At 52.2% G+C, this 15,220-nt stretch overlaps 1 protein-coding gene across 6 annotated transcripts in view; it reads right to left on the bottom strand.

Annotated features, from left to right (window-relative positions):
* Positions 1-15,220, bottom strand: part of LOC112992074 (phosphatidylinositol 4-kinase beta) — a 35,375-nt gene extending 20,155 nt beyond the window's left edge. For 2 of the 6 annotated variants that reach the window (XM_026114942.2, XM_026114943.2), the window contains exons 1-2: positions 8,955-9,034; positions 6,276-7,245 (exon numbers count right to left, since the gene is read on the bottom strand). In XM_026114942.2, coding sequence (XP_025970727.1) covers positions 6,276-7,245; positions 8,955-9,019 — 1,035 coding nt within the window. In that variant the 5' untranslated portion in view covers positions 9,020-9,034. Of the gene's footprint in view, positions 1-6,275; positions 7,246-8,859; positions 8,921-8,954; positions 9,035-11,322; positions 11,440-14,536; positions 14,654-15,050 lie in introns of those variants that run through there. The other 4 variants (XM_064498930.1, XM_026114945.2, XM_026114946.2 and 1 more) reach the window with 4 other exon arrangements.

Genomic DNA, 15,220 nt, shown 5'->3' with positions numbered 1-15,220 from the left:
GACATGTCACAAGAGCAGGCTGAGAACAGGGAAGGGGTGAGCGGTTGAGCTGCCGCCGCTGCTCAGAGCCGACCCGGAGGAGGAACCGCTGCCAACGCGTTTGCACGCTGCGGAGGAAGCACGTAGCGTTTGTGCAACAAATGCCCCGGCCGGGCGCCGCGAAGAGCCCTCTGCAACTTCACGGTGAATCCTGCTCGGCACACGGAGATTTGCTGAAACAAAAAGCGACACAGGAAGACTTGGCTTTTGCAAACCCAGTCCGCAGCGAAGGTGATCGGATAACGAGCCGGCTTCCTCTGCTCCAAGCGCAACTCTCCCTCGCTCGCTGCCTGCCGCGCTGCGAGAAAAGAAGGGTTTTACCCAAATTTCAGCAGCTGCCCTGAGGCAGAGGGGTTTCTGCTTCCAGGAGGCGAGGGCTGCCTGCGGCTGGGCCACAGACTGCCCGGAGCAGGACACCGCGGGCCACGCACGGCCGAAGGCTGCCCAGCCAGCCGCTCCTCACCAAAACCTCGCGGTGAAGGCGGCAGGGAAACGGCCTCTAAAAACCTGGAACTTGGCTGCTGCCCGTGGCTTTACACGGCTGAGGACAAGAAAAGGGGTTTGTCAGCCACCAGCAAGCGAAGCAACGCTAAAGAAACCGGCACCTTGCACTACCAGCGATGCCTTTAGCGTCTCAAAAGCATTTGCTCATCCCTGGCACATCCCGCTTTGTGCACGTGCATAAACCGCTAACATGCCCCAAAAGCCAGGACGTAACGACGTTGTTATCGGCAGGACAGAAACCACAAATGGGACCGACTGGCGCCGGGCTGCAGGAGCGGAGCCCGTCCTGGAGGCTCCCGATGCAAACAGCCCGGGCGCGGAAGAGAAGCGACGGGGGACGAAGCAGCTCTTCTCCGCTGGTCTCTACCAGCTCAGCCTCGAGCGTCAGGTTACGGCAAATTATCTCGTATCCAAGTCTCAGGTTTTCAGGTGGAAAATTCAACAGGCAGCAGCCTCAGCCCATTTAAAGACAAAAGGTAGGTTAAATGCAGCAGGGAGGTGGACGCACCTGGACTCCGCAGCAGGGACGGCAATAAAACACTGCCCTAGGAACAACCAACCAAGAGGGGCAGAAATGCTAAACCCATTTCTCAAGGTAGAGGGATGCAAGACAGCACCGGTCAAAAAGCTCCTCTCTTGCTTTGTGTGCCTTTCCGCTAATTGAAAGGTAACGAAAGCAAAATAAATTCACATTAGAACTGCATCATGAAATCATGTTACAGGCACATAACCTGGCGAGGATGCAAAGCCCACGCTGCCACCCGCACTCAAAATAAACCCCCTCCTGCCTGTGATTACTGTGGTTAGGCATCACGAAGTGACAACCGGAACATAAAGAACTCGACAGAAAGAATTATACGTTCGAAACAAAACGCCACGTCCACAGGTAACTGCGGAGAAAAGGACAAATTCGATCCCGGAGCAACTCCTGGCTTTGCAGGACCTGCCGGTGCTCAGGCCGAATGCTGCGGGCCAGAGTCTCTGCTGCACCACCTTGAGTTGGTCCATCAGAAAGTAACACTCTGACTGTATATTTATAGTATATTATATATAGTATATATAGTATACTTTTATATATATACTATATATATAGTATAATACATTACTATATTGCTCGAACACTCTTAACCGCCCACGTTAGCACCGGGGTGTCTCGCAATGGTCCATCCGACCCAGCAACGCCAGCTACAAGGCGGATGGGATGTAAAGGCAGCGAGCGCTATCGAAAAAGCTGGAAAAAGCCTCTGTTTTCCTGGACGATGAGATAACACGGGACAGGAGGGTGCCAGAGAGAGACGTGCGCCCCAGGGAGGAAGGAGAAAACACAGAGCTGGCCACGAGCTCATCGGAGGAGTAGGATGATATGAATGATGAACATACAGATACCGCAGTATTAATTTGGGAGTGGGCAGACAAACAGGAAAAGCTTTAGAGACAGACAGAAACTGAGGTATTATTGCTGCAACAGAAAAACACTCAAAACGCTGAGTTTCCCCACCGTAAAAAGAGGTGGTTGCACTCTTATCCATGATCTCTGCCCGGAGCAGAGCGCGTCCAGGGACGCCCTCCCTCCTCACCCAGCACCTTCGCAGCAAGTGCTGGCCGGCACCGCAAATCCCCCGGCAGCCGCTTGCCCGGCGACTGATCGGACTGTGCTAATATACCGCGCTCTAAAAGGAATGCAGATTTATTTATTTTTTTTGTTAAGTAGCATTAATACCTGCTTTGAGTATGATTCACCTAATCCAGGCACTGAAGGTATCGGAGACCCTTCTGTCTGCATCTTCTCAACAGAGTTTCCTTAGTTTCTATTGCTTTCCAACAGCCTCCAGTCATAGGTCAGAAATATTTGTCTTCTCTGCAAGACCTGGTATTCTTTTCCATCCTAAGATACTTTCCTCTTTCTGGATCGTCACCCCGGTCCTGGCTTATTTGAATTCTGAACTGATCTGCAGCAGAATATGAATTATCTACGTTCATAAAACAGGCCCAGGTTTGCAGTGCCACCAAAATGTTGCATTAGCAATACAGGACAGCTGAAGAAATTTAATGTTTTACCCTTGATCGGGTTGCACGTGGCATTTTTGTACAGATGGGAAAGAAAGAGAGAAGTATAGCCGAATACTCAATGAATTAGGTTGAGGCCAACGCAGTGCAAGGCCAGATATTTCAGACAGCGCTTGACCAGGAGATTCAGGCACTGCAGCCTTAACCCAGACAAATGATCTATCGGTTTTACATTCAAGCTTTGCAGTTTTTACCAAGGCAGAAACGGACGTTTCTCTGGAGATGCAACAAAAACCAAAGTCGGAGGCCGAATGCGAGTAGCGAAGGGGACAGGCTGGGATCCGCCAGCCCTGCTGTCACCTGCATGACCGCTGCTTGGCCGGGTGCTTCTTCTCGGCCAGGATAAAACCTCCTTGAGAAAAGCAGCAAATTATTACCGAAGCCTCGGAGGCCGATTTGTTTCTCTGAACGATCCCTTACGCTGCTTTTCGCTTTGAGAAGCCTCCAAGGCGCATCCTCAGCCTTTCTCATTGGCTCTCGGTATCAAGAAGTTGGTTATTTCGATCGGAGCGTACAGGGCCTTGTCTCGACCCCCAGCCAGATAACTCACGCGCCGGCGACAGAAATACAGCAGCAGAAAGGGAATGAAAACTCCCAGATGAGCAGTGGGGACTTCAGTTATTGCTCCAAACTCTTTAGGCTTAGTGGGGAGTAAGCTAAGGATGGGTCCTAGTACAACGCACGTTGGCTATTGCTTGCTTTCCTGGAAGGAAAAGCAAAATCAGAGCCAAAAACAGCCCTGAGTTTGCTGGAATTGATGCTGAGGGCTGGACAAGTTCTGCGTGGTCCCAAAATAAGCTTTTGGGATGGAAAGGGAGCTCTCATGTAGCTCCAGCGCTACCCAAACACAGATTTACTTGTCCAGCTCCTTTTTCTGCGCATTGAGAGCCAACACGGTGAACAGCTGGCCAGCTCCAGGGAAGGTGTTTTCGCAGAGGGGATTGCTGCTTTCAAATCCTAGGCAATAACATTAAGCACTTAAAATAATAAAAGTCCAGGGAGTTGGTTAAGGGAGATTCAGAGGCCACGAAAGTTCTTGCAGTGCCTCAAGTATCTCCACTGCTGTGCAACATTTAAACAGCTTGCGTGACCACTGGATCAAAATACATCTAAAACCTTGCCAAGAAAAACTACCCTCAGCGCCGCTTTCATCTATAATTTATGTCAAGCTTCATTTTCCATGATTCCAGCAGCTGCAGCCAGCGTGAGCACGGGAGACCTCCGCGCGTCCTGCTTTCTATCCGACGGCTGTTTTCGACCAAAGAGTCGAGGGGCAGCAACGGGAAAGAGAGCAGGGAAAGAGCAGAGCCCAGGGAAAGAGGGAATCTTAGGCAAGGCAGGAAAGCCAAGAAATACTCCACCACTACGAAGACCATCAGGAGATCTTTGATGCCTAGATGGAAGTAGGGAAGCTGGTTTGGGAGGTCTTGTCGACACAGGGCACGGGGACAACCCGGCGAAGGAGTTTCGTGGAACTGGCTTTTGTGGCTGTTGTGCCAGCTGAAATGCTGGCTAAGACCCGCCGGGATGGACCTTTAGGATCACGGTCTAACGAGCCCATTTCCAAGCCTGTGAAACCATCGCTTCCACGAAGGTGAACCACCTCCCTCGGAGAGGATTTCAAGGTTTTCGAGTAAAGGCAGGGAAAGCAGAGCTGATTTTCTCCGGTTTTTGTGCACTTAGCCCCAGCTCACCTCCCCCGTCCTCCTCTCCCACTTGACCCATGCTAAAGACATCAATTCTTCAAAACCAAAGTGGCAAAATACAAAAACCTTCAGCTCCCAGCTCTTTCCCCCCGTGGCCTACATCTCCACCATCAAGGATGCTACTTAACCTTTTATTCCCAAAGTCTACCGGCAAACATGAAATCAATGTATCTGTATTTTCTTTGTAAGAAACCCCCCTCGAGCAAAATGATTCACTATCCAGCAAGTGCATGCATGGTCTCACAGCATGCACTGATATCACAGCTCAGTGGCAAAGCTTCAGCTTTTGAATATTTAAAAATAAATGCTACAAGGCCTACAGGAGCTATTCACGTTTGAGAAACATGTAATGTAGGTACTCCCAAGCTCACCTATTTAATCTCTGTTTATTTTGGTGTTAAACTGCATTAGCACCCAACACTGTAAACTGCAAGTCCCCGCTCCGTGCAGCCAAGCCCCTCCAGCAGGGAAAGTTTGTCTTTGCACCATTTTGGAGCTCCGCAAAAAGTCAAAATTGAAAAGCGGAGGCCGTCACAGTAGACAAGGGCGACAGCCTTGGACAACACTACAGCCGTGGCTCTGGTCTCGATAGCTGGAAGGGCGTTTGCAGCAGAGACTTGTTTGGGACAGGGCAGAGCTGGATGGTTTTACCGGCCCGGAGGGACCTCTCCTCCTTGCTGGTAGCCACGACGGTCGCTTTACCCCTCACCTCTGCATTCGTGCCTCCAGCTATCTTACGTATCAGCCTCGCCAGGCTCTGAACTGCTCTTCAGTTCCTCCTTTGAGACAAACAAGGGGAAAAATGCTGCAGAAACACGATCTTCTCTACATGCTGCACCTCCGTACCCCCTCTGATGACCTTCCTGTGCGGCAAGGAGAGCGTCCAGTGAGGGCGAGACTCCCTGCCCATCTTACCAGAATCATATTTTTATTGCCCAGAATTGCCCATATTGCCCAGAATCATATTTTTATCACATCAGCGTTAGCAATGGCTGCAACATCTCTGCAGTCGTCAGCAGGTACTGGCATCTCCGTGTGTCTGCCCTGGTTTGCAGCGCCTGACCCCGGCAGAGCAAGCCCTGGGCATCAGAAGAGGAACCTGCAACCTGCTCTTGACACTTCACCGCCAAGGGCCTTTTTCGCCTCCTAATCAACCTCCCTGTTGCTAAATTTGAATAAGTTAGGACAAGGAGGAAATGAGATTTTCAACACTGATCAGATGGCTGCAGATTGCAACACCGAGACACCAACTTAGTTGCCCAAATCCTGTGGGAATTCAGCAGCTTCGGAATCGGCTCGTTTCTCCTAATCCAGCTTTCTGCCTTATCTGCGAAGCCATCCAGCACCCTCCCTTCTCCTCGACACCAAGAAAATTCCCCCTCTGGAGCCTCAACTTCCTCAAGTAAAACCAGAGGAATGGCACACCCACGCTCATAAAGCACCTTCAGATAAAAGCCTCAGGCAAGAGCAACGTGTCCTTGAACCCTGCTTTCCGTGGAAATGAGATTTAAGAGCAGCTCAGCTGGCGTGCACCCATCTGTGCATCCCTCCCTGATAAACCCCTCAGAGATATCTCAGAGGGGCAGAGTCGAGGTTTGCAAGCTTCATGGAAGAAGCGGCTGGGGAGGTGAAATGCCCTGGATGTGGGGGCGAAGGGGCTGCAGGGAGCGTCACACAACCGCACAAAACAACGTACAGGTACAAAGCACAGGTAAAACTTCAGCCTGTACCTGGACATCACTAGAGCTGGACCACCAGCTCTCCTTAGCGTGATTATCCTGTGTGGGAATTTTAACACCAGTTTGCTTGGAGACAGAGGAAGCAAAACTTCTACCCTTTGCAGTAACTAGCATAAAAATTCTGCAGCAAAGGAAACGTGAGATGAGAACAAACCACACAAGCATGTCCCTGGGGGCATCCCTTCCCAGGCGGGCTGGTTTTGGAGACCCCCAACATTACCTCTTCCTCGCTCTCGACTTTGGGATTGCTGGCTGTGCGCTTCAGATTGCTGCTCAGGCTGATGGTAACGGTGGCGTCCGACTTGGACCTCTGGTGAGTCCTTTTGGAAGGGGACAGCCCCATGTCAGGTGCTGAGCTCAGAGATGGCAGCTCCCTCTTCTTGTGGGCTGGCTTCAACTCGTCCGAGAGGATGAGTTTCCGCAGCTTGGTCCCGCGGGAGTGTCGCTGAGTGGAAATGTGCATGTCCGAGGAGTAGGCGCCCAGCAGCAGGGCACACTGCAGGGAGAAGTTGATGCTCTGCCGGCAGCGGTGCACAATGTAGGGCTTGATGGCGTCACCCACGTCCTCGTCCATGTGGATGTACATGTTCAGCAGCTGCGGCAGATAGAAGTCCACGTCCTCGTTCCTAAAGCAGAACAACCTATTCCCAATGTAAGCCTGCACCCCAGGCTCCTTTGAATTGTACAAGTATGAAATGGCCATAGAGATATCAAAGAGTTTGGATTCAAAGAGGCGGAGGAGCCAGGACTGCTTAGCAGAGTTGTTCTTCTGCCGCCTCCGGGCAACCTTCACCGTGTTGGCCATGGTCTCGTCCTCCTCCTGGATCCTCGAGGCCGTGTCGGGTGGATCGTCCAAGCACTTGATTTCACAGCCCTCTCCAATGTCCCCGTTGGCCAGATCTGCAGCGGTCTGCAGGGCGCGCTCCGCCTCGGGGCCATCGGCCGATTTTGCTAAGCTGTCCGAGGAAATGCCGTGCATCAACTTGACCTTCTCCAGGACTTCTTCGCAGGCTTTCTTTGCCACCTCGGGGTCGATAACTGCCAGCTCCCCGACCCCTTCCGTGATGACGCTGAGAGATGTCCCGCCATTCCCCTGCGACACTGAGCCGGGTGCCTGATCCAAGCCTGTCCCTAGGGCCAGGTCTGCAGCAGAGTCTCCCATAGCAGTGGCGGGTCTGCACGCTTCAGAGCTGCAAAGCAACACAGAAAGGAGTTAGAGGCACGGTCTGAGAAGGAGAGCGCTTCTAGCCGGCCACCGGAAAAGCAGGAATTCACTGGAATATACCTCAAGAGATACATAGAGCTGAAATGATGTTTGGTGCAAACCTTTTCCAAAGGTCTGGAACCTCTGGACACCTCCCCAAGCTCTAGACAGGGAACGGACCCGTGCAGCCGCATCAACGCGCGCAACGCAAGCTCTGCCAGCCCAACACCGAGGTGACCACGCTGGGCTCTAAAGGTCTTCTCAGCACCTCTTCCACTCAGACCCGAAAGTGAGCTGCAAGCATCTCTCAGCCATTACACAAATTTTCCACTCACCCCCTGTTACCATGACAATAGTTAAAAAAAAAAAAAAAAAAAAGAGCAAGCCAAAAAGAGAATGAGAGGGAGCAAAATAACCAGGTTGTTTTCCCCACGCTACCCCGAAGGATCACCACCAGCTTACGTGGTGGCTAACGGGATTAAAGGTTTGCGGGCCCAGCTGGGGGATCGGGGGGCTCTGCTTCTTGCTCGAGCATACCCCGCGCTCAGCTTTTATGCATTTAACTTCCCTTTGGGACCGACGCCGATATCGATATTTAGCTCTTTGAGGGTGAAATCTCCCGACGGTCCCAGGATGCAGACAAGCGCTGGCCCACGCTCCGGCTGCAGAGCCACGGCACGCTGCTCCAGAGCAAACCCCAAATTTGCTGTGACGATGACCCTTTTTTTGCAAAGTATAGACGCTAACGCCCAGATTATGTAGCCCTCTCTGACAATCAGCGCTTAACGACTTTTTTAAAATAAGTCAGATAAATCGGGGATTGAAAACGCTTCCTGGTTTCCCAGCTCGATAAAAAGCACAGCAGTGCATCTCTACGGATAACCAGCGTGAATAAAGAGGGCCGGCGCCAAGTGAAATTGTCCTCTAAAAATAAAATAAGGCCCTCTATTCAATCCAAGATCATTACTGCAGTCCTGACTGCTTTCCTTTATTGCTCATACGATACAGCGAGGCAGCTCGTGATCAGCAGAAGGGCACAATGCCTTTTGCAAATGTTAAGCACTGCAAGCAGATTGCCAATTCCCTCCTGCTTCTCACGTCCAGCGCGGTGGAAAAAACTATCGTCTCCGGAGAAGAAGTTCACCGAGCAATTTTGTGCCCCTCTGATCCCCGTGCGACCCCGAGTCCACGTTTCAGCCGCAGAACCTGCGCCGGCACGTTGTAAGGCTTGCAGAAAGACACGACTGGGTTAATTTAATTACCTTGTTTTATCTGTTTATGCTTCTGAGTGAATGCTAGGTTCAGCTGCTAGCCTGTAACACAAACCTTTCGAGGCCAAGCATGCGCATGGCTACAGTCACAGCTTTGCAGGCGACGCGTGCTCCCCACCCTGCACCTGCACACACACACGCTTAAGAAAATAGCGCTGGCTGCAAAGTCCGGAGATAATCCCAGAACAAACTCATGAGGGGCACTTTGGAAACAGTTTTCGAATAGCAGATTTACTGTACAATTCCGTCTTACAGGCTAAAAGCTTCTGCACTGTGGGAAAAAAAAACTTTCGATTCTATTTTCTCTGCCTTAATAGCTGGTTATTTACCCAAAGTCGTCGGGGCGATTTTCTCCCTCTGCAGCAGACAAATGCCAGGTTCCCTCCTGCCGACATCACGGGATTGAAGTATTTTGTTATTTTACCTGCAATTACCTCGACGGCCAGAGGCGAGAGCCGCAAACGGGGAGCGGAGGCGTCCGTGCCGCATCCTGCCGCTCCGCGGGACTAACTGGGCCAGGCGGAGTCCCGGGATAACCGGACCGCGCCGCTCCCGCTATCTGGGTCAGCTCAGGTATCAATCACTGCACAGCACTGCCCTGGGCACCGGGGACGTTCCCAAGGTCACGTCGGAGCCAGGAGGGATTTGTCTCTCAGGCACCAGGTTATTATCATTATTCTGGGTTTTTGTCAGCGATAACAGTTCAGTTTGCGCTGTGCTGGCCTAGCTCTGCCTGCCAAAAAGGGAGGACAATTACCGAAGCTTGAGACAGGAGAAAGACAATCCGTGACGTTTCTTTTTAAATACTACAGCTGAGTAAAAACACAGGTAGGTCCAGAAGTGACTGCCAGTTTCTGGAGATTGATTTCCTCCTCTTGTTTTAAAAGCACTTAAGCTCTAACTACTAGGTAAAAAAGCCTGACCAAAGTTCAGCAGTTGGAATTAATATGAATAGCATCGTTCACTCTGTCTGCACAGCAGTAATACACATTTTCCTCTGTGCTTGCCATTCCCTTTGGTACAAATCCCGCATGCTTCAAATATTTGTGGTCATTAGATCCTAAAGATCGTGCAAACGCAAGGAAACTGTTTATCCTCCTTAGTGAGTCCCGCCTTGCCCCACAAAATCCCAAACGCTCCAATTTTTAAATTAATCCCACACCGGCAAAAAAAGGACGTTCTCTGGCATAATTTGGCAAAGAAGGATTTGAAGAGAAACCCACTGTGAAACCAGGTACAAGGAAGGGAGGAGCTGCAAGAGGTCTTTGCTCATCGGAGCAGTTGTGGAAGCCTTAAAGTGTTCACAGGAAGGCAACTGGGATGACAAATGCTGACTAATAAAAAAAAAATCAGCTGTGACAACTGTCAGAGTCACCAGCAGCCACATGCCGGGTGCAAAAGTCCCTTTTATACCCGGCTGCTCAGTCATCCCTTCCTAATATCGCAGCCTAACAGTGCAATCGCGGAGGGCTTTCGATGCCCCAGCCTGTTTTGTCTGATGCACGGAAACGCTTTCGACACCCTTCTCATTACGCTGTAGAGGGAGGGGAGGAAAACGAAAAAAAGAAGCACGGAGGTTCCCATTAAAGTCTCTCTCCCCATAAACACCCATTTGAAATAGCTACCCAACGCGAGGAAGGAAACCCAGTCTCCTAGTTTAGGAAAGCTCACGCTAGTTCCCAGCGCCCACAGCCTTGCTGCAAGGCCTGGAGCAAAATGCTTCAGCTCTTTGAGCTTCTTTCTTCAGCAAGGAATAGAAAGAGGCTAATTGTGCCTCTGTTTCACCAGTTTTGCCCTTTTATTCTTCTTTCTTGTCCAGCACGCCAGTGAGGATGTAAATCTTTTTTTTCTTTTCTTTTCTTCAGTGAAGATCTCTATTCAGCCCAGCCCAGTAACTGGTGTTTTTTCTAGACTAGCTCTGAAACATGTTTATCAGATGCAAAACAGGGAAGGAGCAATAAAACATGTAGCGAAAGGCCCATGAAGGAAGATGACTTCCCAGGCTGTTTCCCCTCCGCTCCCAATAGCACCCACCTCCTTAGGTGGTGCTTGGGCCAAAGAAGTGATGAGAGAGGTGCACAGGTGGCCAAATCCCAAATCCCAGGAGAAAAAAGTATTTAGAGTCTTATTATTTATGCAAACCGTCTCAAACACCCAGGGGAAGCCCCGGTTCTTGTTCACGTCACGAGAAAGCACATGCTCCAGGTCCTGGACAGCTAAACCTCCTTAATATCCATGGGAAAGCCTGGATCCAACCTGTCACCTAAATCAGATTTGCACAAATTATCTAGATTATTTCTAGGCACCCATGCTTCAAAACGTGGTCATGCAACCAGCGATTCCTCACGGACAACCCGAACTCCCGAATGCCTTGGCCACGTTCCTCCGAAAATCAAGGCTTGCTTGGGAGCAACGTGTTGGGAGGCTCCATGCGTGACGCTGCTACCCCTGCACCGAAGGAAGAGGCAGCCAGACCTGCGACCGCTGAGTGGGTTAAACCGGGATTAAGGAACTGCGCAAGATAAATCCACCCACGGGCCTGCAGGGTTACCTCTCCACTGCAGACACGGCTTCAAAATCAGTGTGCTGCATCGCTTGCGCTCTCCAGCCCCCTCAAACGCTCGCAACATCCCAGCAACAGGGCCAGCTCGGAGCCTGCTGGGGAAACATCCCCGCTCCTAGCGCTCCCTAAATTCCCAGCGAGGGAATTTGCTCCCCACCTCCTGCACCTCTCTGCATTTTTCTGTGATTTGCATCATCATTTGTTAAGCGTATTGCAATGTACTATTTACCTCTCTTTGCAGCTTCAAGGCTCCGCATAACTCCCCTGCTCCAAATCGCTGGTCTCACCAGGGATAAAAAACCGATCAGCTACACACAGTGAAGCAATACAGTCTGGAAACCAGGCTGAGCTGAATTCATGTGGTTCATCCTCCACCCACAGCCGTAACGGGCCAAGTTTCTCTCTCTGGTGGAACTGCGCTGCAATTGGTGATTAAATACAAAATCGAGGGAAGCCCCTATTAGCACAGAAACTACCGATGAAGCAGCGATGTGTCAGCAAAGCAACTCAAGTGCACGGCTCTTTCAAGAAGTCACAAAAGCAAAGGGAAATCTACTGGAACAGCTCCGTGGCTTTACAGAAAAAAAAAAGTCTCCCTCCTGCCTGACTGGAATAAGAAATATTAGCCCTGGCAAACCACCAAGAATACAGGATGAAGATCACCAAGACATCTGGTCTCTATTACACTGCATTACTTTTTGTTTTGCTCAGTGCTGATGGCCCACTACATCTTGCTCTGCCTTCGAGAAAGCCACATAAGTTAGGACAAGGCAGGAGAAAATAGATCATAGCAGTGTGGAAGAGCAAAGGAAGACTTATTTGCAGCTCTCCTTCACCGCATTAACGGGAGAGCCACTGCATCGGCGAATGTCCCTCTGCAAACGGAGCGACTTAATGCCCCCAACGGAGTGATACTCATCTTAAAGGGGGGGAAACTGAGGCACAAAGGGACTGGGATTGACCCAGATCACACAGGGCACCTAGCTGGATGCTACGAGCTCCACTGAAACAAGGAAAAGTGAAAGAGGAAGAAGCATCTCCCAGTGAGAATCAAGTCTGAAATCCACTTCCAAGGGAAACTCAACACTGATGCACCCGGACCACCACACGTCTTTCACTCCTGGCTGAACTAGATTCCGCCTATCCATGGCATAGGCATCGTGCTCCGCTTAAAAAACAGGCTCCAGACATGCCCTGGAGACAGACTCTGCCCAGAAACCTGCCCCTGTCGCACAACAAAACTGGTTCTGAACTTTTCTCCCAAAGAAAAGCGCAGCTTCCTTCTCCTCCCGAAGGGCAGATGAGCAGAACAGGGAAAGCAAAAACACGAAGCTGCAAGGAAAAGGGCTAAGGGAAGCCCTACACCAGAGACGGGCAGCGATCACCAGCAAATACAGGCAGCTCACAACATCCATCCCAATCTCCAGCTCTGCCACCCGTTTCGGCAGCTCCGCGACGGGAAGGTGCCGCTCCAGGACGGGAGCGCAGGCGCTTCGGGAAGCAGGCGCAAGTGCCTCGCTCCAGGGCTTGACCTCGCAAACACAGTCTCGCTGGAAGGACTGCACATCCCTCCGTGCTTCCACGAGGCATTGTTTTATTTGATTGGATTCAGCCGACTCTGCACGACCGAAACAGCAACGGCTCTGGGGCTCATGCAAACAGGACAATTTCTTACTCCTAAATTTGGAATAAAATAAAAATGATGCTGCAGAAATGTGGCAAGAACCATGACAAATTACATGACACGCTAAAGGCTGAGTCCTAATAACTCCTCGGCCCATTAGCTCCTTCAGAGAGAGCTTGCCACCAACTCCCTACTCCAAATGTCCATGACAAACTTAAACTTCTGTCTTTGTGGCACCTTTCCTAAAAATTTTTGTTCGGCCTTCCCAACTGCAAAGCAACAGTCTCCACATTGCAGAGGAGACCAAAGCACAGGAGGAAAAGGGAAAGCCACAACCTGCAAGCCCCAAAACGATATCGTGCGCCCTTCCCTCATTCCTTTCTCCTCCGCAAATTGCACAACCCCACGGGGAAAAGTTAAATCCAGTGATTTACTTAGAAATCAGCTCTTCCATTAACACAGGCAACCTTTTGTGCTCGTCCATCACTGTCTCACCTCTCAGCCCCTGAGGAACATTAATCATGATCCACCCAAAAGCACGGAGAACCTGTTCCTGACAGCGAGCAGCACCGAACCCTCCCGCGGCAGAAGCCCTCAAGCGAGCGGTCCTGGCCCAACCACCATGAGAAGTTTCCTCCTCCTCCCAATGATCACAAGGTACTTTGCGCCTGAACGTTCCCACACTCGTTTATGTATGTAAATCCACAATTTTAAGTCAAAGATGCTGTCGCTATCCACAGTAACGCCTGGGCCTTTATCTAAAGGAAAAGCTGAGATGGGCTCCCTAGAGTTAATGGGGAAGCGGAGGAGGAAAGCCGGAGCCCACCTCCCCGGTCCCTGCTCTATCTTCAGCCAGCAGCTCGTCTGATGCCGTTCCAAACGCGGAGACCCCAACTGCATGATTTCAAACCGGCTGGGATTTAAGGAGCCCGGGACGGGAACCATGTTCAGATTTCCAGGCAAGCAGTCGGAGACTATCTCCACCAAGCAGAGCCGGCAGACGAGGTCCCGGTCCCGCGGCTGACTCTGCAGGAGCAGATCCCTTGGTGCACGCGTGCCGAAGACAGCCGGCACCGTGGGACACGGCCTCCGGTTTGCCCAGAGAGCAACAAAGTCACCAAGGAGAGCTCAAAACATCGGAGGCAGTGAAAACCCCTGCTATTCCAGGCACTACTGAGAGAAGGAAGGCAAGAGAGCTGTGCGAAAGAGCTGGAAATCGGCATTTCCACCCACATTTTTACCGAGTTACTTCACCGCGCTGTTTCTCCAAGTTTCACTGCGGGTTAAAAGAAGCAGGGGCGAGTGAATGGACTATAAATATAAGTTACCAATCACCTGGCTGAATTCACGATTAACCTGAAGCAGAAGTTTTAGGAAAAAAAATCACCGACAGATTACTAATCCACCGTAACACCTCCCTATCCCGAAGAATTACCGCTCCATAGCCCACTGACTGAGTATATCGCGCAATATTGCCAGTCTTTAAGTAGGTTTTTAGGCAATTGCAAAGCACCAGGGGCATCAGCTGGCTCAGCGGGGTGGTAAAGCCTGGTCAGAAATGACAATTTAATGGTGTAGAGAAAATGAACTTAAAAAAACTTAAAAAAACTTATGCAAACGGCCTACACCCCAGAACTGCGTGGTTTCACGGCAAAGCTGCACCTTTCCCTACGAGGGGACGCGCTTTTAGGTCAGCACTGAAGCCAGAAAGGGTTGTATCACGCCAAGAGCTGTAGGGAGGACACTGATCTCCGCGGTCCGTCACCGAGAGGTCCGGACGCCCGGGCTGCGGCCCGGCAGAGCCCCGGCTGCCCCGTACCTGGCGTAATGCTACCCGCGGCATCTCGCCGCCCGGATGCGCCCGCAGGAGGCCGAGGGGGCTCTTCATCTTCAGCGACGCGGGCTCGCTCGGGCGCTCGGAGACGATCCGTGTCGGCTGCTCGAAGGGAGAGAGGAGGGGAAAAAATTAAAAAGGTGCTTTCTGTACATAAAAAAGGTGTAAGCTAGATTAAAAAGCCCCTCTGCTTGGCCGCCGCTGACCCGGAGCTGTTCGCAAGATTAACAGCGACGTTTGCAAGTTCGCGTCCCCCCCGAAACCGGAACAGCGAGGAAACCCTCGGCGCGGCGCCGCGGGGAAAGTCAGCGCCGCCCGGCAGCGGCGCGGGGCTCCGGCGGCCCCGGGGCTGCTGCGAGCCGGAGCCCGGGCGCGGGGAGGGCGCGGGGAGGGCGCGAGGGACCCCCGGGCCGGGGGAGCCGCCGCGGCGGGGCCGGGCCGAGGGCGCTGGGGGCGGCCGGGGGGGGTGAGGGGGGGCGGGCCGCGGCGCTGCGCTCACCTGCGCGGTGCCGGTGCCGGTGCCGGTGCCGGTGCCGGTGCCGGTGCCGGTGCCGGGGGGAGCGGGGCCCCCGCGCAGAGCAGCGGCGCGGCAGGCGCAGGCCGCGGCCGCCCGGGCTGCCCGCGGCGCCGCCTGACGGGGCCTGGCGGGGCCGGACCGCCGCCCGCGGG

This window comes from Dromaius novaehollandiae, chromosome 29 (genome assembly GCF_036370855.1).
Source record: "Dromaius novaehollandiae isolate bDroNov1 chromosome 29, bDroNov1.hap1, whole genome shotgun sequence".
Taxonomy (NCBI): Eukaryota; Metazoa; Chordata; class Aves; order Casuariiformes; family Dromaiidae; genus Dromaius; species Dromaius novaehollandiae.
Note: the sequence above shows the minus strand (reverse complement) of the source record. Positions and strands in the feature narration are given on the sequence as shown.